Here is a 20,860-nt window from a genome sequence, read left to right as displayed (position 1 = left end):
CTTGCCAGAAAAGTCGGACAATATCCAGGAACCAGTGTTAAGGGTCCAGAGTGGGAAGGAAACCAATCTCTCCTCCTTACACAGGTGTTAAAAGGCTGAATGTTCTGCACCTGTTCAGCCATGGGAAGAAAGGGCTTTGTGGGTACATACTATTCTTAAAATATAAAAAGCTAAAACTTCATTATGGGAGAAGACTTAGACTTTATTAATTTGGCACCTGAAAGAGGAGGTAGCTGAGATGGAAATGACAAAGGCATTGGCTCCATCTTAAGGAGGCATTTCAAAAACCACCGGGACTCTAGCAATGAAGAGTGAAGGTTGCCCTTAGGGTTACAGGTTTCCCTCCATGGGCAGCTGAGGCTGGGGACCTCTCAACTGTGTTCTAGGAAGGATTCGTAGAGTGGACCGGAAGTTGGGACTTAATGACCTTTAGGCTCCTTCCAACTTAAGACTGTGCTATTATTTCATCCATTTTTTAATGGGCTTTTTGTGACTCACACTCAAGTCTGAGCAAAGATCAGATTGTTCCCAAACACTCTTCCATGATTCTGGGTTGTACACAAAGAGCTCTGTGGACAACAGAGACAATTATCTGGGCGGTTTTGCAAAGCAAGCAAACAAACATCCATGTGCCCTAAAATATCAAGAAAAAAATTCCTCCCCAAAAGGCAAAAAATTATGATCCCAACGATCAGTAGATTCCTAGATCATTTGTCCTCTGGGGGTTTAATTTGGAGGATGAGAATTTGGCTTCTCAGACAAACTCATTTTAATAACTTACTCTCTCTAGCCTGCAGGGGCAATTTTAATTGAGAGGCCTTCAACTGTTTCCATGGTAACGACAATCATTTGGGGGCCTAGCTGGACTGCGGATTCTACTCATTTAATTCTAAATTCCAGCAAAAGATGGGGCTGGAGACAGATACTATGAAGAGCTTGGGGAACTATAATTCTGAGAAGCATAAGATAGACTACCAAGAACTTTATTTTTATTGGATTCAGGATATACCCAGGTAGATATCAGTTGTAAACTAATTAAAATCTTTTTTTTTGATGGAAAGAAGATATATTTTATTTATTTAAAACATTTTAATTGACAAGCAAAATTTTATGTACTTACCCTGCAAAATGTTTTAAAGTCTGTATGTGCACACACACACACACACACACACACACACACACACACACAGTAGAATGACTAAATCTAGCTAACATGCATTTCCTCACAGTTATCGTTTTTGTGGTAAGAATCCATTACATCCACTCTCAGCATTTTGCAAGAATTCGGTATATAATTAACTCAAGTCTTGAAGCACATAGTGTCGAAGTTGATGCCCAATGACAGTTTTCTCTCCCTTGGAATTGGGCTTACTACCTAAATGAAGAGGGAGAGAAGACCAGCTCTTTCATCTGTGCAAAGTGTCCAAAGCCTCACTGCGGAGCAGCAGATTACACAGAGATTCAGGTGAGCCGAACATCATCTAACAGCAATGACTCTGGATTACGAAAATGATGGGGAGAAGACAGGTCCGCCTTCCGTGTCTTCAAGAGGGGTCTCTCAATGTACATTGTAATTTTGTTAAGCTCAATTTGACAAATGAGAAAGAAGTGCTCGTACATGCTTGTGGAAGAATAATTATAATTAAAGCTTGTAGTTGACAAGAAGCTGGAAGAAAAAAAAATCTAAGATTACAGTTGAGTCTGCCAAGTGATTTAAAATAGGCCGTTGGATTTGTGGTAAATCCTCAGGAATGTGCAAGAACAACACCGGCAGACACCTAGTCTTGGGGAAACCTGCAACACCTCCTCCTCCTCCTCCTGGAAGGATGTCTTCCCCCTCAATCCACTCCACAGCCCCCTCGGAGATGTCCTTCCTCACATGAGCCCACTGCCCCCATGAGAGCTGAGAAGCCTTGAGTCCCCTTATTGGGATGCCAGGATTTACAAGAGGCTGAAACTGTAAAATGCCAAACTCTGGAGCCATGTGCAGAATGTCATGTTTTTTTTACCACTTGGAGAAAGTTAGCCTACAGTGAGAAACAGAAAGCCAGAGCTTAGGAATGAACAAAGAAAGAGTAGGGAGGGAAAATTCCTGATGGCAGAATAAATCCCAGCCAGGGCCTAGAGGTTGGAGGCCTGTCCTAGAGTCCTGAGTGTCACTCTGGGAACCCTCAGAAGACACCCCTTGATTGCTTAAGAGGGTTCTATGTGGGTCTTCCGTTTGCATCTGAGTTCTACCCAACACAATAGCTTTGAACAAACCATGCTTCAGCAAACGTGCATGTGTGGGGCAGGGAAACATCAGGGGAGTAGCACACACACAAATGGCCCTAACCAGAGACCACAGGGAAGAGAAGTGCTCTGGGGGCCAGGAGCACACAATGGTGGAAGGAAGTGCTGGATTTAGAATGGTCAATTTACCCAGCTGGCTGATATGTCAAGTCAACACAGCAACTAAACCAGCATTAATAGTCTTCGTTCATGTTAACTCCCTCTCAGTCTAGTATCATCAGTGAAATTAGCAGTTCAGGTACTTTGTTACTGACGTAATATGTACTTCCTTTAACTATTTGTTTTCATTGACACAGAAGTGGGGTTCTGAACAGGAACAGCAGAGACAGAATAAGAGCCAGAGATCAAGACTGCAGATTACAAGAAAAATATGTTCAAAGGAGTACAGATTCGTAATATAGGAGGAATTACTAAATATATAATAAAGATATTAATAAGGAATGAAAGAAATGAACATATTCATAAGCACTCTTGATATTCAAACGGTATGTTTGAATATCACTGCTCTTAGTTCCCTTGGTCTTCTCTCCCACCTGTAGCCTACAGCTGTTGGTACAACAGGCAGCACAGGTAAAAACAAACTGACCAGAACCTATGGCACCGCTATAAAGAAGAAATGAACAGCAGTCAGTTTAAAAGTTGAAAGAAACGAATATACTCAACATCTTGGCCATTCCACAAATTGGCTTTATCAACTTACAGCCCTAAAGAAATGATGCCCCAGTGAAAACAGGAGATTCCCACTATCCATGAGGTATTCAACAGTATCCCTCAGCAGAGACCAATATGTGTCTAAACAGAAATAAGACATATTAATGGAACATGGCGGAGGCAATCATCATTATAACAGAAGTAAAGCAGCCAGCAAACAAAAAGGTATCCATCTGTGTCCATTATGGAACAAGGGAGACTGATATTTCATTCATTTAGACAGGCTGCTTCAGAGTGGGGCAAAGAGCATTCCAGAGTCTTCAACCTGCACAAATCATCCTGTACAGCACTCCAGCTCCTGGGGCTCTTTTGCAGTTTCCTCCAAGATTCTAAATGTAGCAAGCAGGGTAGCTCAGACAAGGTTAAGAGTGGCGCAGACCAACAGGACACTACAATAGTGACTATATTGTCTTTTTTCAAGTTTACATTTAAAAATGAAAACACAAAGACATAAAAACTGCACGTACTTATGAGGTAGCATGACATGTTTTGATATGAGTATATACTGTACAATGTTAAATCAAGGTAAACATCTACTCAAACATTTCTTTGTGGTGTCCACACTCAAAATCTTCTTTTTAAAACATGCAGTGCATTATCATTACCTATAGTCACCCTGTTGTGCAAAAGCACATCAGAGATGCTTATTCCTATCTAACTGTAACTGGATGCCCAACCTTTCCTCGCCCCACTTTCACCCCTACTCTCCCTGGCCCCCAGATACCACACTCTACTCTCTGCTTCTGTGAGTTTGCTTTTTTTAGATTCCACATATAAGTGAGACCATGTAGAATTTGTTTTTCTGTGCCTGGCTCATTTTGCAACATAATGTCATATAAATGATGGAATTTTTTTAAAAGGCTAAACAGTATTCTTTATGTATACATACCACATTTTCTTTACCCAATCATCCAGTGATGGGTGCTTAGGTTGTTTCTGTTTCTTGGCTATTTTGAACAGCCACTGCAATGAATCTGGGACTGTGGAACTCTCTTCAGTATATTGACTTCATTTCCTTTGGGTATATACCCAGAAGTGGGATAGCTGGATTACATGGTAGCTCTCTTTTTAGTTTTTTGAAGAACCTCATGCTGCCAGGGGGCTGTTCTCCATAATGGCTGCACTAATTTTTACATTTCCACCAACACTGTGCAAGGGTCCCCTTTACTCCACATCCAAGCAGGCACTTTTTATCTGACTACCTTAGTTTGAATCCCCATTCCTCCTCTTATTATCTATGTGATCTTGGACACATTACCTCATCTGCCTAAGTCTCATTTTCCACATAAGTAAAATGGTACCCTATGTCATAAGACTATTATAAGGATGAAGTAAATACTCCAAGTAAATCCAAACATCAAATTCTTAGCACATGGTAAGAACTCAATAAAAATTTATCACTATTTTATTAGAACAGGAGGAAGTCATTGGGTGCTACAAAGGCATCCAAGACAAATTTTAATCCAACTGTGTTGAAGAATCTATTTTGATGTGAGCACTTCTTCTCTCTGAGTCCCTTCTAAGGAAAGGCACAGCTATATCTGATGATCATTCCTAATGGAGGTGACAGTGACTAGGGAATGCTCATCAGATTTTTGGGAGAGGAACTGGGAATAATCTAAGACATGCAGAGAAAGGCAGAAGGAGGAAGCCACGAATAAGCAAAATCCAGGAGCAGGCAGAAGCCACAAGACAGTGGAAGCTAAGAGCACATAGACGTTGTGTTGCAGAGAAGAAAGAGAAGTCAGTGTCTGCAGTAGGCAGGTGGGTACAGTCAACAAGCAGGTACTGTGGTAGTGCATAGAACCAGGAGCAAGGACACCTCTGCTGCCAGGGGGCTGGCTGGACATACTAGGTGTTGGAGTCACTACTCTTGAATGATTCAGCTGCTGAACCACATCCTGTGCCCTGTGAGATCTGGCTGTCCCATGGTTTGATGAACATAGTATGCCTTAGAAAGAATGTGAAAAATCATCCAACCTCGCCATTTATGTCCATCTCCTCATCAGTACTTTAATCATTCAGCAAGGAATTTAAGCAGCTTCTCCCTATGGTTCTGCAATAAAGGAATATGTTCTCAGTAACGATTTCTTCTTGACAGAGGTTTCTAGGCATGGGCATAAATGGAAAAGGCAAACAAAACTCCAGAGGGTTCCAAACCAATAAACTTCAGGAGTGTCTGTGTTTTTTGTTTTTTTTTTTCACCACCAGCACAGAGTAGCCTCTGTGTGCCACCTGGCAAGTTTCAGCTTCTTCTCTGTCAACCCACACAGAAAAGAAATACAAAAATAGCACTAATACACCCTGAGGTCTGGGACTCTTCTGCTTTTGCATATACAAGCACATTCCTTTCAACTGCTGGATGAGAAACAGAGAGGCAGGCATATGAAATGTGTATGCAAAGTCAGGCCAGATGGACCCCTTGGAGATTTATGAGACAGGGTCCTGATTCACACAGCCCTCCATAAATCAGGCCTTCCTGGGGTGGCACTGACAACACTTTCCCCAGAATAAGAGGGAGATAAGCATTTTCTTCTTAAGAAAGGGAGACTAGGTCTGGCATTTCAAAGAAAATGCAGTGACTCAGGGGTGGTCCTGGAGAACTGGAATTGTGGTTTCAAACAATGTCCACACAAAGACCAAGTAGGGGCCAGAGGACCAGAGAGAAGCCTTCCCCTACAGAAATTTATCAAACACCCTCAAAGAAAGTTACTTGGCCAAGCCACTCTGCAAAACCCCAAACCTTTACCTATCTAAGAAACTGATGCAGAGGCCACAGGAAGGACTAGGGATGAGAAGAAAGCTTGTTAGACCTGAAGAGTCCTAGACATCAGGGAACAAGAGCAGCTTGGCTCATGGCCTGACAAAGAGGCAAGTCTTCAGGAAGACTGGCATCTTCAAAGGCATGTGGTTCCTTCTCAGTTTATCTTATCAAGGAAGGTGATTGTGGTGATTGCTGAATGTGGTGACGCATGCTTGTAATCCCAGCTTCTTGGGAGGCTGAGGAGGGAGGAGCATAAATTGGAGCCACAAAGAGCCTATCTCAAAAAAAAAAATTCTATTTTTAAATAAAAAAGGTAAGAAAAAGAAAAACAAAAAGGTTATCAGTGAGACTCAGTAATCTTTTCTTGCAGATAAGAATGGCCATGACCTGCCTTTCAGAAGGAATGATGATAATCTTTTTAGGTGATCTACATAAAATCCCACAACCAAGTAGCTGCTCCAGAGGCAGCTGCACCAAGTCCCATCAGCTGGTTGTCCACAGGCAGGGAAACCTCTCTCCCAGCATGCACTGGTGTGACTACTGTACAAACACGGGAATAGTCACATGCCAAAGTGCCACCTTTCAGAAGTTCTGCATGGTTTTCTAGCCATTCCTCAGAATGTTCATGTGCACATTCTGAAAAGGGAAGATGTACCTAGGAACATTCCAGGCTAGCATAAAGTTTAAACTGAATAATAATAGAGACTGCTATTATTATTCAAATTCATAGGTTAAAGCCCTAACCCTTAGTGTGATAGTAGATGGGGCCTCTGGTAGGTGATTAGCTTTGGGAGGCTCTTGAGGATGGGAACCCCATGATGAGTTAAGTGTCTTTAAAAGAAGAGGAAGAGACAGAACCCACCCTCTCTTGCTCTGCCACATGAGCATCCATTTGCCAACCAAGAGAGCCCTCCCCAGGAACTGAACTGGTCAACACCTTAATCTTGGACTTAAAGACTCTGGAACTGTGAGAAAGACATGCCTGTGGTGAAAGCTCCCCAGTCTATTGTATTTTTGTCACAAGAGCCTGAGCAGACTAAGACAGGCTTTGATCCTGGTGCTCCAAAACTAAAGTAGAAAAAAAAAAAAAAAAGCAAGGTCTAGTCTAGTGGCCGTGATCATCTATTCTGAAGCCATAGAGGTGTACAACTCATTTGATTGCTGAGTTCACACTCCAATAGGATCGCCTTTGGGGGCCAGGTGTTGTGTTAATCACGGGCACTTAGAGTAAATGACACAGTGACTCCCTAGGGGAGCTGGGTCTAGAGGGGAGAAACCGAAACAGAGTGTGCTGCACAGAGGACCTGGCACCGTGTGTCATGGGGGGCAGATGGAGGGGCAGGTTGTATCAGCAAGTATAAAGACAAGGTGACAGGTGTTGGCCCAACATGGTATCTATGTGTGAGTGTGACAAGTGGCGAGAGGAAAAGAGGCTGGCAGGGTGAGGCTGGATTTGCATCTACCGTATTTTGAGGAGAGAAAGGCCCAACCACTTGCACATGTAGAAAGTGCCCAGGCAGCAGTTAGGGGACATGCAAGCACCTAAGGGGCTGTGGCAATCCAGGTGAAAGCTGCTGGGAGCCCGAGCCAAAGCAGTGACCAAAGAGTCACACTGCTGAGCACTGACTCAGCCGGACGCAGAGCTCTCTGCTTTGCTTCACCATCACAACAAACCCCACAGCTGGGCACAGGCATCCCCATGAGGAAACACACAAGCTCACCCAGGCAAGAGAGTGGCAGAGCAAGAATTTTTTTTAAGAGAGAGAGAAAGAGAGAATTTTAATATTTATTTTTTAGTTTTCGGCGGACACAACATCTTTGTTTGTATGTGGTGCTGAGGATCGAACCCGGGCCGCACGCATGCCAGGCGAGCGCGCTACCACTTGAGCCACATCCTCAGCCCAGAGCAAGAATTTGAGCCCAAGCCACCTGACCTCTGAACAGTGTGCTATAACCACCCACTATGCTCTACTGCGTGAAAACAGCGGGCAGCAGTGGGGAAGGAGAGTCTTATCTCCAACCTAATAGCATGTATCTGTTTCCAAGATTTTAAGAAAAGTACATCAGATTTCACTGATCACCAGGAAGATCAAAGTGAGTAGGAGCTAATAAGCCGTCCCGCCTTCCACACTCTACCTCTACTCCTTTCTCTCACAGACCCCAGTGAAATCAGGCAAACACAAGTGTGAGGGGATGAGACTTCTCTGGAGAAAGCAGCTGCTGTGCTGAGTGATACCACTCTCAGGGGTGAGGGCAGGGTGGGGACACCTTCCTTCTGACTCTAACTCTAGTGAGGATATTCAAGGGGACCCTTGGAGCTCTGAATTGGGAGTCTGCAGTTGGGACACATGAAAATTAGGGTCTGACTGCCTGGGAAGGGCCCTGGGGTGTGTGGGCTGGCTCTTGCCCTGGGAATCCAGGGAGAGGAGCTGGCTGATGCTCTGGCGTCGGGCAGAGGTGCATGTGGAGGGGTACAGGTGGGGTGGGATGACCTCATTCACAGATGGTTGTGTCCAAGAGGAAACATGAGGGCAACATAGAAGAGGCAGCTTGGGGTTGTCCTGATGCTCCTGTCAGACAGGGCTGCCCACAGGGTAAGAAGAGACCTCTGAAGGCAGAGCTCAGAGGTGCACTGGCTGAGGAAGAGACCAGGTCTGAGAGGAGGCTGCCAGGTGGCCAACCACCCAGACACTACCAAGCTCAGAGGAACCACCAGGCAGAGGAACTCAGCAGGGAAGTTTCAAAAAGACCAAGACATCACCCCCACTTTAACATCTGCCAGGCCCAGAAAGCAAACCCCCATCCCAGTCTGCCAGGGCAGGAAATGGGCAGGAGACTCTGGTGAGTCGGGGAGAGGAGAGGGGGAAGAGGGCCCAAGGCCCACATCCCCTCCCCTCCTCCAGGCCAAAGGCAGATGGGCCTGGGCCTGGGCCTGGGCCAGGGAGGACGTTGCTATGCAAAGTGAGGTTGGGCATTTTGATTGTTACCCAGTCCTGTGTAATAACTGAGCCTGGATCTGTGCCTCAAAGTGAGAGGAGGACAGTGACAGATATCTGAGAATAAACCACAAAATCATTGAAATTTGGACCAACCTGAATTTTCTTAGGGAAGTTTCTTTGAATAAAGTTTAAAGGGAGGTACAAAGAGAGAAAAAAAAACTATTTTTTGTGACATGTCATGCACTGTTGACATGCTGATTACAGCAGGTCAGAACACAGGGTAATTTTCCAGGCACTGACCAAGAGCTGTTTGCCATCCAGCTCTTCAGATGCAACAGGGAATGAACTTGAGAGGATTATGTGGATAACTGAGAAGGAAAGATAGAGGCAGACGAACATACTATGCTTCCGTCAATAAAATGAAATCTTTGCAGAAGTCTTTTCAGTATGTCCGAGATATCTCCCCACCACGCCTTGAAAGCGGAGGAGTCCGCTCCCACCCGCTACCTACTCCAGACAAGAACTTGAACTCCTTAAAGCACTGAATCTCACTGTCCCTAATGTCCTTTCCTGGAAAGATGGGAAAGGATTCTCAGGGTGATTCTACTGTGGGACCATGATAGGAAGCAAAGGGAGGGTTCTAGAATGAGACTTACAGTCCCAGGCCGGGGGCTGGAAAAAGCCTCCAGGAGAAAGAGTCTTTCCTATTTGCAGGAAAGCCATGGAGAATAGCAACCGGGGGCTAAGTTCCCATTCTTTTAATTTCTCCCTCCCGAAAGGAGCTCTGAGCACCAGATCTTTCCTTCCCATTCTGCCCTAGGGAACCCAACCAAGGGAGCACAAGGGTGGGCAGGAAGCACTGAAAGAGAACTGGAAGGAAAGATGGCCAGCTTAACATCTCCAGGCCTCCAGTTTCTTCACCTTTGAAACAGAATGTCATCCTTCCCTTTCAGAAGTGAAAATGAAACCCCTTTAGACTGAGCTATTTTTTCCTGTGTAGCATTTTCCAATGTATAAAGCTCTTTTGCATGTTCTCATTCATTTGGTCACAAACATCCTCTGGGTGATCACCGTAAGGCCTAGTGCTAGAGAAAAGGAGACAGGCAGCCAGGCCTGGTTATCCCCTCTGCCCAGTGGCCAGGGCTATGTTCAAGATTGCAGGATGAGCAACGGGAACCCCATCCTCACTAAAGGTCAGGGAAGGCAATTTTCCTATTCCAAAAAGCTCGATTCTCCCCTTCCCTCAACAACTTGACTGGCCCTGTCCTCTCTTGGACCCGATAGTCATGTATGGCTGGCTCTCCCTCCCAGCCCATCCAAGAGCTAAGTCATAGTTGGGCAAAATGGAAAAGAAAAGGCACCTTAGCTTTCTCATGAAGTGAGGGAACCACATTCAGATTTCCACTTCTGTGACAGAAACAAATGGCTATTTTCTTTTCTGATAACTAGAATTTATGAATTTTCCATTTCTTTTTTTAATATATTTTTTTTATTAGTAGATGGACTCACAGGAGTGCTGTCTCAGATGTGTGTTTCAGAAGCCCTTGGGACACTGACGTAGAGACCTCAGGTGTGCCCCTGGGTATGAATCTGAAATTCAGATGAGGTTGGGACCAAAAGTGTAAACTTGGAAGTCAGGCATGATGCCTAGTGTGCAGGCCCCAAGCCTAGCTGGGATCTCTGGAAGAAAGGGAAGACAGAGCAGTGGTCTCAGGCTACAGCCTGGGGCAACTACAGTTTAGAGGTGAGGGAGGTGAGGGAGGTGAGGGCGGTGAGGTAGAAGCAGCAAGGCTGTGTGGGAAGGCACTGCCTGCAGTTGGGAGCAGCAGGAGGAAGCCAAGTGAGGAAAGTGTTTCTAGAAGAGAGTAACAAGGTACCCTGCCTTCATCTCTGCTCTGCTGATAAGGGACCCATGTATCTGGGTGAGTACATGATATGCTCCAGGATCTAGGGTAGACTCGGTGAGACACTGCCAAGTGTCACTAAGTCCTGAGGTTGGTTACTCAGAAAAAGGGAAGGATACCGTCTATCTACAAAGACAGGGTACAGAAAAATAGTCTGATGCAATGGCAAATAGATGGCTTGATTGCCAGGCATGGTGGCACACACCCGTAATCCCAGTGACTCAGGAGATTGAGGCATGTGAATGGCAAGTTTGAGGCTAGCCTCAGCACTTTAGTGAGGCCCTAAGCAACTTGGCAAGACCCTGTCTCAAAATAAGAAATAAAAAGAGTTGGGGATGTGGCTCAGTGGTTAAGTACCCTGGTTATAAGCCCCAATATATATATATATATACACACACATATATATAAAAAAAATAGCTTGACTAATGACACCCAAGAGCAAACCTAAGTGAGTGAATGTCACCTCTGGAGAAAATCCCAGTGACATGTTGTCAGCTATGTCCTTGGCCTGCTCAATATATCAGTGGTTTTTATCAGTGAAAACTAGAGGCTTGTCCCAGGGTCCCCCCCAGACTTATTGAACTGGAATTTCCAGGTGGCATGGGGGCCAGGAACAGGCTACAGGAAGGCCTCATGCAGAAGGAGGAATTAAGGGAGGATGTTGACCACCTTGTGCAGCTGAAGCCAAGCAGAGCGGAAAGGTGACCTGCTGGAGGACTTTCAGGCTTCAGAGCCATCTCAGCAAGTGCAGAGAGTTAGGCTGACATATCAGTGTGTAAACGAGCAATCTTGCATTTGACTTTGAAAACCAGCCAGACACAAGGTGGTAAGGCAGCCAGATCTGTGACCAGCCTGGGACTGTCAGCAAGCTGTGGATTCTGTGATCAACAACAGTGGGTGTCAAGCTTCAAAGACATCTCATGATGTGAGAGGGGGTGTGATGCAGCCTTATTCTCTATGTCCCAAAAGCATCCTGTCCAGAGTACAGACACACTCAGGGAGGCCAGAGGAGCATGACCAAGACGGAAAAGGGACTCCAGCCCAGGCCTGTGAGGATCCCCCAGAGAAGCTGTTTAGTCTGGAAATTCCAAAGGAACCAGACCTCCACCCTGAATTGCCTCAAGGACTAACATGTGGAAGGACTTTTGCTGTAGGATCCAACCGGTAGATCCAGAACCAATGAGTGACATGAGACTAATTTGATGGAAGGAAGCTCTTTCCAATAGTAGGAGCAACCCAAAGAGTCAGAAATGGTGGGTAGTTTGCTGTGAGAATTATTAAATGTATGTATACTCCTAACTAGCATTTATGGTAATGTCTTGTTTTGTGCACATGTATGCATTGTATGCATACACACACACACACACACACACACACCCTTCCTACAATTGGGTAAATTCTCTGAGGACTGAAAACATATTATCTTCATATTCCTAGATCCAGAATAGCCCTGTCACATCTATGTGCTAAATAATCTTATTTGAATGAATGAGTTCATTATGGCTGGATGTTGCCAGAGTGTTGTTATAAAGGTGATTCATGCTGCGCAACTATAATGTTCTTCCAAACAGCAGGTCCTATGATCACTGAAAAATTCCACATAAACCTGCTTTCCCTGGAGACAGGCATCCTTTGCCTATTCACAGACAATTTGGAATTTAGATAAAATGAATTATCTAATAATTATGTCTAATATTCACTCTAGGTTTAAAACTCTGATGATCTTAAAAATTAAGTATGAGTGGTAATAATTTTTGTCACCAAAGTTTCTGTACTCCATGTTAATATGTTTAAAGCCCCATCTAAGCTGAGTGTGGTGGTACACACCTGAAATCCCAGCTACTAAGGAGACTGAGGCAGGAGGATCAAAGTTTAAGGCCAACCTGGACAATTTAGCAGACCCTGTATCAAAATGAAAACTAAAAGGACTGGGGATGTAGCTCAGTGGTACAGTGTCCCTGGGTTCCACCCCTACTACTGCTAAATAAATAAATTAAATTAAATATAAAGCTCCATCTGTTTAGGAAATCTGATCCTTGCAGTGGAAATTGGATCCTTCCATCTGTGACCCAGTTTAACAGCTTTCGCTCCAGGCTACCTTTAAATATCACCACATCTTGGTCTGGGGCATTTACTGTTTCACCCACTGATATTATCAGATTAGCAGGGGCACACTTGCCTGCTGCCCTCAAACTGGTTGAGATTCTCCTCAAAACATCCCAGTGTGGAGGTTAACCCAAAGGAGTTCAAGTTCAATGGTGTGGCCTTTGTAGTTACTAAGGTCATCTATGCACATCACATCCTCCTTAAGAGAACCCCAAATAAATCCAGTCCTCTCTGTTGCATGGGTCTGAGCTTGGAGCTCCTCTAAAATTTGAGGTAGCTTTAGAAACCATCCTCTGCTATTGCCTCCATGCAGGAGCCAACGTGCTGTAGTCAAGCTTCCAAAGGAAAGGGCCATGTCTCCAGGGAGCCTGAACCTGTGCTCACAAGGAGCTTATCGGGTGAGATAAGTGGTCCTATTGCACAAACAAGGAAAGGGCATCTCAGAGAAGTAAACCCAGTTGCCCAAAAGTCACCTGGAGGAGATGGTGAATGGAGGAGCCAGAATTTAAACTCACGTCTATTCAGGCTGCTACAATCAACATCACAGACAGGTGGCTTAAATAACACTATTATTTCTCACAGTTCTGGGGACTAGGAAATCCAAGATGAAGATGCTAACAGCCTTGGTGCGTAGTGATGGTTGATTCCTGGTTATGTACTCTCCTGGCAGTTGTGGGTGGGGATGGAGAGACCCTTCTACCATCTCCTCTGATAAGGACATAATCCTATTCATGAGAGTTCTACCATCAGGATCTATTTGCACTCCACAGTCTCATAACATTGGGGATGAGGGCCTTGACATTTAAATTATATAGGTCACCAACATTCAGTCTGTAGCCAACCCCAAAGCTTGGTTCTTTTCCCACATAGCAACCAAGAGTTAGATGGGGATCCTCCCTTACCAAAATGCCCTGGTGGCTCCTCTCATTCCTAAAATACACCCAAACTGGTCTCTGCCTACCTCTCCAGTCATAGCCCCTATTTCCTGTCCTTGCTCCTTCCTGTCACTCAGTGGAATCACCCAGGCCCTGCCCCAGGACCACTGCACTTGCTATCCCTCTTCTGGAATGCTCTTATCCCATTACTCTGCACAGTTCTCTTACTTTCTCTGGTCTCTGCTCCAATGCCACTTTCTCAGGGAGGCTGTTGCCAAGGACTCCATCTAGAAGAGACTCCAAAAGTAGCCCTCACCCTATACTTAATGTTTCTGAGCCCACAATCCAATTCCAAGCACTCACTGGTACCTAGGTGCATGTTCTTGGCCAATTACCTGCTTCCGGTCAATGTCCCACTAGAATGAAAGCTCATTCCCTGTTGCATCCCCCACGCCCAGGTCACAGACATGCAGCCAGTGCTCACAAAACTGGGTTTTTGTGTGGCTGGACCCCTTCTTTATTCTCTGCTACTCTGATCTGGTCCTTGCTCATGAAGTTCTGCTACACAGTAGCTAGGTGACTTGGCAGGTAACTCCAGACTTCAAGAGAAACACTGTGTCACCCCTTGCTCTGGATTTGTGAGACTAGAAGTTTGTGATTTTATCAGAAAAGAGACATTTAAAAGGCAACAAATGAAATAAAAGATAATTATATTTCATAAAAAACCCTATAAAATGATCAACTGTTTATTGCTAGAATAGGCAATTAGTTCATTTAATACCTCCCAGCAGTTTTTCAAAGCAGACAGAAATGGACACTTATTAAAGGAGTTATAAAAAGCTGTGTTATCTGGCATTTAACGAACCAGAGGGCTTTTAGAAGGGAAATTTCTGTGATTCCACCAATACAAATCCCTAAGCTTAACTGGGATGAGGTGGAAGCTAATCATAATCCAAGAGAAGATTAGTATTCAATGGAAAAGTTTCTGGAGATAAAATTATCTGTTTGGGGAACTTAATTTGTCTTACTTCAGGTATAATCACAGTCCTGCCTCAGAAGCATGCAGGGCAGGTTCACTTTCCAAAAAACGTTTTATATACTACAATGGCATTTTGTAAATAAACCTCTCTCTCTTTTTTGCGGGGGGGAGGGAGGTACCAGGGATAGAACCCAGGGCCTTGCACACACTGTGTAAGTGCTCTCTAGCTCTGAGCTGCACCCCCGCCAATAGCACATTTTCAAAATTCAGTATTTGAGTTTTGTTTTAGGAGGTCTATCTGAAGGTGTATCTGCATGTTGTTTTAGTTGTGGAGATTCCCACTGGCATCTGAAGGTCTTTTGTTTGCTGGAACTTCTGAGTGTTTCTCTCATTTTTATCTACTGATAATGGTCCTTAATACATCTATCACTTCAAAAGAACTTTTGGCTTCAGGCCTGATCAGGCTCCAGGGTGAATACCCAAGAGATGAAGCAATGGTCTTCTGGGAAAAGTTCAGCTCACTCCTTAGTTTACAAGAACTTTTAACTAACCAAACACCCTTGCTCTCTCACCAGGTGGATGACAGCGAGGCTTGACTGTAGCAAATACCAGGACAGATCAAGGCTGCCGGCGCTTTCACTTCCAAACAAGGAAGATTAAAAGGGTTCACATTCATTTTTGAATTCTAGTGGTGGCCTTAGTAGGGGAAGTTGTACAGAAAAATTAAAAGATGCAATGGAAAGTTTAGTGGAGGTGTTAACATGGGTCATCATCCTCACAAGTATGCTGCTTGGAACAGAAACAGGCCCCAGCACGGCACCAGCCCTCTGTAATGCAGAACACACTACTCTGAATTTCCAGATTCCTCCCTTTACTATACTGTACTTGGCAATTGACTTTGAACATTTCTTAATACTTAGAATCAGCGTCCACCTATTTGCATTTTTTAGCATCAATGATGAGTTTATCTGATCTTCAAACATGAATTTTTATCTGGCTTATTTCATAACTCATGCTAATAATTTATCATACAACACACTAAAAAAACATATTTTATGGCTTGAGTCATCTTCTAAAGGGTTTTTAAAAAGTAAAGACAGAGTTGGGAGGATACAGGTTGTTTAGTGATATTTTCAAGCATTACTAAAATTTTTGTGCCTGAGTAAAAAATACTCTACGGGAACATGGATCTCTGGCCAACTGATTAAATTCCAACCACATTCTCTGTTGCACATGAATATTGTTACTTTTGTAATTATTTTGATGCAGTAATCATTTTAGGGTCCATCCCTATAGAGTCTTGGCAAATGTAACATTTATCTTTCAAGAATTCATTCTTTCATCAAAGAGCCATAATTCTTCATACTCTGCGACCGTCGAAGACAAAAAAAAAAAAAAGACATGTCACATACAGACTCTAACCAAAATGTGAGCATTTTCATGATTTCAACTTACTTTTTCATTCCACGCCCACAGTCCAATTCCAAGAAATGCTATTCCCAAAAACTGAAAGAAAGAAAGAAAGCAAGCAATGTCAGTATGAGGGTGAACACTGTAAGTTTGCTAATACAGATAAGACTTCAATCAATTCTTCTGTCACTTCTCCTGATTGGAAAATGGCTTGCTCTAAATCACCTTTACCAGGAAAAGAAATTCCTTAATCTCTCTGCCTAAAATTATTACAACATTAAGAAGGATGCTTAGAAGTCATTCAATGTAAATAATAATACTTAGGTAGAAAGGTAAACCCCTACCCCATACTGGGGATTAAACCCAGCAGCACTTAACCACTGAGCCACATCCCCAGCCCTGTTTATTTTTTTTATTTTGAGACAGAGTCTCACTAAATTGCTTAGGGCCTCACTAAGTTGCAAAGTTTGGCCTCTAACTTGCGATCCTCCTGTCTCAGCCTCCTGAGTCACCAGAATTCCAGGCATACACCCTCACAACATGGCCTCACAACAGGCATTAGGTAGAATCTTGAATGAAATCAGTTATCAACAATGCAGAATGCTACTTCTGGGGATAGGAGAGAAAACAGTGGTATTCCCATGAATCTAAGCCTGACATTCACTGGAAAACAGACAAGCAGCACCTGAAATCAGAGGAGCCACAATCCTCTGCTCTCCATCATAAACGGCAAAGGCATCCAGTTCCCCTGACAATTCTTTATCACTCCTTCAAAGGCAACAAGAATCTGATCAAGTTCAATTCCTATATTCTTTTATTTTTCAGAAACTTAAATTACTTAAATTGTAGGTCAGACAGCTTCCATGCCTCTTCTTGGTCTAAACTCAGTCCTCCAACTCCACGCATCACTTGACGCATCCAGCCCAGCAGAGGCACAGCTCGTACACACCACACATCTCACAGTTCTGCCAATTAGCTGCACTGAGGATAGGAAAGCGGTGACAGGAGGGCAGCAGCTGATAACTGGGAAGACTTTCCACTTTCATTAATTCTCACTGTATCCCATCAGCTCTAAGATGCACATTTGCCTCCCTAAATCTTAACAACTCTGAAACTGGAATATGTCTTAAAGTTGATGGTATCTTAAAGCTTGGTCCCCCCCTCCCCAGGATAGTACATAAAATAATGGGGTGTCTTATCATCGGGATGCCACGGATTGGGTGGTGCACCACTCAGGGCTGCTCACCCACTGGGGCCCTGATTGGAGCTGGTGTAAGTGGCTGTGAGGGAAGATTCACCTCCCTCCTCACCTTCACTGTCAATGGTGACTCTGGATTTCCTTTCCAAACACTTAAGTGAACAGAGAGTGGGAAGGTGACAAGCAGGAGAAGTCTGATGGAGGCAGCACACACTGTTTTATTAACATCTTGATTAAGTTAAATGTCAGGCCAGCTGTCCAAGGAGAGGGTTTTCAGAGAACATGAGAGTGAGAGTGGTTATTCTTTACGGTTTCAGGGAAATCCGAGAACTGTCCACCTGGAGGGGACTTTGCTGCTCACAGCAGAGAGTTACTGACATTTTGGAGGTAATGGCTAATAAATCCAAACCCGGGTGGGAAAATAGCAGGAGTAGAGGAAAGAGGGGACTGAAAGAAGACAATTAACTACTCTGAAATGTGGCCATGTTTTTAAAAGTAGAACTTCCCAAAGCTCCCAACAATTATCTGACAATAAATAAGAGTGTAGGCAATACATACATAAACCCCTATACAGAAAAGCTTCAGCATGTCCTTGATCTGTAAAACCCGAAGACCCTGTTCTTCCAACCTTTGCTCTTATAGAATGTTTAGAAATAATTCTTGTTTTCATCACCCTGGCAGAAAAAACTGTGGTCAGAATGCTATTTCATGTGTCATTTCAGATCCCAAACAGCAAATGTACCCAAATAAAACAACTCAGGATGTTATAGTCATACTCATAGTGTTTTATGGACATACTTATCATGCAAATAGAGGATACACCGACAAGTGAATACACAGCACTCCAAAGGACCTAAACAGCACCTGCGTGCACAGCTGAAGCTCTGACTTCACTCACAATGACATCAAACTCATCCCAATGACATGGCGACTTTTTAATGTGAAAGCTCTTCATGGACAGTTGTTTGGTTATCTGCCCTGATGCAACATATAGTCCCTGCAAGCAATGGGTGGGATCTGGTGGCAAAAGGCATAGTGGTCAATTGTTCCTCTTGATGCTGAAGAGGGCAGAAGGTTACTGGTGAGGGCCCTTATCTAATTGCCAACATTTGTTTGTGTTTCTTAGTTGCCAGGAGCTGTGTTTAGTGTCTTGTTGGCAATACTTCAGAACAATTTCATTTTGAAATAGACACTATTTTTACCCTCTGTTGTAGGAGAGAGGAAAATGAGGCTTAGAGAGTTTGCGTAACTTGTTTAGAGGTACAGAGCCTCTAAGTGGAGGGGCAGGCGTTGATTAAGATGGGCACGGGTACTCACCACTCGTGAGAAGTGCCCATTCCCCCCACATAAAAGTTGCAGCATTTAGGCTAAAATTACATGGGATATGATCAGTACATCATAAATTCCTCCCCCAGCAAGCAGAAGAGGCATTAAAAAGGTAAAAAAGAGGCAAAAAGTCTTGCCTTCACCTAAGAACTGATTGTAGATCAGAAATTCTCTATATTGGTGCCAGCCAAGGAGGGAAGGAGAAGGACAGAGAATTCACTGGGGGATTCGACTCCCTCCCCTTTAAGTAAAATTCTCTTTTCTCTTGGCACTTTGAAAAACAACTTTTTTTCTTTTATGAATCATATAAATAGCGAAGGACCCAATGGTTTTCTACCAAAAGGAGAGAGAAAAAAAATTCAGATTTAAAGAAGACCCACAATTTCCTTTACAATCTTGCTCCAATATTTCCTGCTTTGACTGTGACTTTCCAAACAAGTGTTTAAGAATTTGGAAAAAGAGTACAATCTTGAAGTAAGGGAAAACGCTGGATACCTAAGCAAGCAAGTGGGGCCTCAACTTGATACATACCTTTGGTGCTACATCACTAGCAAACGCCCTCCCAATTACTCTCAGCCCATATGTTTTGTTTTAAAATCAAGTTGTTCCAGCTCCAAATAATTAAACAGAGAAGAGCCAAAAAACCAGAGACAGGCAGGCAGCACTCGAAGCACATGCAGTTTCCCCTTCCCCACCTCCCAAAGAAAAGGCAACCATAAACTACCAAACTGACCTCATTCTGAAACCTAGAGAGGCTGACTTACAGGGAACAGCTGGGAACTCTTCAAGGCAACTCTTTATTCCCTTCAAATGGAATCAGAAATAATTCTGAGACATCTTCTCATTTGGCAATACATGCAAGTGTGCATTATGAATGTTTGTCCACCCAATTTTTGATGTTTCAAAATGAATAACAATAATTTTGCCAACATTGGTTGAATGTTAGTATGAGCTAAAGTACGTGCGGGTAAATGTTGCATGTACGCCAGATTTGAAGCTATAATATGAATAAAAAGAATGTGAAATATCTCATTAGTAGTTGTTTTATTATTGATTACATGATGAAATGATAATATTTTGGATCTCTTGGGTTAAATTAAACATACTATAATTTATCCTGTTTCATATTCGCACTGAGAAATGTAAATGTCATCTGTGGCTTGTGTTATATTTCTATAGAATAGGACAGCACAATAACCCCATGCAGTAGGTACTGTCACCCCATTTTACAGATTACAAAATAAGCTTAGGAATACTAAGTATTTTCCCCAAGATCACACAAGTTGGTGCCTGAGCAGGGTGGCTCGAAAAATCTGACTCCTCCACACTAGCTCAAAACTATCAGAGTCCAGATGAGTATTCCTTATTCAAAATGCTTGGGACCACAACTGTTTCAGATTTCAGAAGTTTGTGTTTTTTGTTTTTTGTTTTGATTTGGGGACATCTGCCTGGACTTTACTGGTAGAATATCCCTATTAGAAAAAATTCTGAATCTTTTGAGCATGATATCATGTTGGTGCTGGGGATGCTCAAGCTGTACTTCCCTAATGTGCATAAAGTATCTAGAGAATAAGCTCAGGGATGGAGAAGTGTAATGACTCTCATGCCCTAAGACCCTAAGTAGCTCCTTTAATGTCCAGGGATCAATGTCCAGAAAGGAGTGAGAATGGCCCTTGGTGAAAACAGAATGGCTTGCTGATGAAAGCCCACCAGGCTTGGCAGACAAGATCCAGCAGGGTTGATCTTTGGAAAAAGCTGGAGAGGAAAACAGGGACAGGATGAGCACATCGGCTCACCTTTCTCTGAGCCTACAAATGGAAGATCTCTTCTCTATCTGTTTTTATCCTGTCAGACCTCCAACATCTTGGATTCCATTTTTGTGCTACATTCCAAGTAGCACAAAAATGAATACTTCAAAAAGCCACTCATCCATCCATCCACAAAAAAACAAGTCCCTACTTTTTCTTTTCTCCCCACCCCCCGCCCCCGCAGTACTCCAATTGAACCCAGAGCACTATACCACTGAATTCGGTCTCCAGTCCTTTTGGTATTTTGAGACAGGATCTTGCTGAATTGCCCTAGATGGCCTCAAACTTGCAGTCCTCCTGCCTCAATCTCCCAAGTCACTGGGATTACAGGTGTTCCTCACCACATATGGTTTCGCTTCCTAATTTGTACTAGATGCTACTTTTCTCTTGAAATAAACAGAGAGAAGAAAACAGATTCAAGCCAGGTATGGTGGCACATGCCAGGTTCAGCAACTTAGTGAGACCACGTCACTGGGGATGTGGCTTAGTGGTTAAATGCCCCTGGGTTCAATCCTTGGTACCAAAAAAAAAAAAAAGAAGAAGAAGAA

General features: G+C 43.6%; 1 protein-coding gene across 2 annotated transcripts in view; it reads right to left on the bottom strand.

Moving 5' to 3' along the window:
* Positions 1-20,860, bottom strand: part of TSPAN5 (tetraspanin 5) — a 177,682-nt gene that overhangs the window by 19,630 nt on the left and 137,192 nt on the right. For both annotated transcript variants that reach the window (XM_081303199.1, XM_081303200.1), the window contains exon 2: positions 16,026-16,076. In XM_081303199.1, the coding sequence (XP_081159325.1) occupies positions 16,026-16,076 (51 nt within the window). The remainder of the gene's footprint in view (positions 1-16,025; positions 16,077-20,860) is intronic.

Source organism: Spermophilus citellus, assembly GCF_964194105.1.
Source record: "Spermophilus citellus genome assembly, chromosome: 8".
NCBI lineage: Eukaryota > Metazoa > Chordata > Mammalia > Rodentia > Sciuridae > Spermophilus > Spermophilus citellus.
This window is presented reverse-complemented; position numbering and strand designations above follow the sequence as displayed.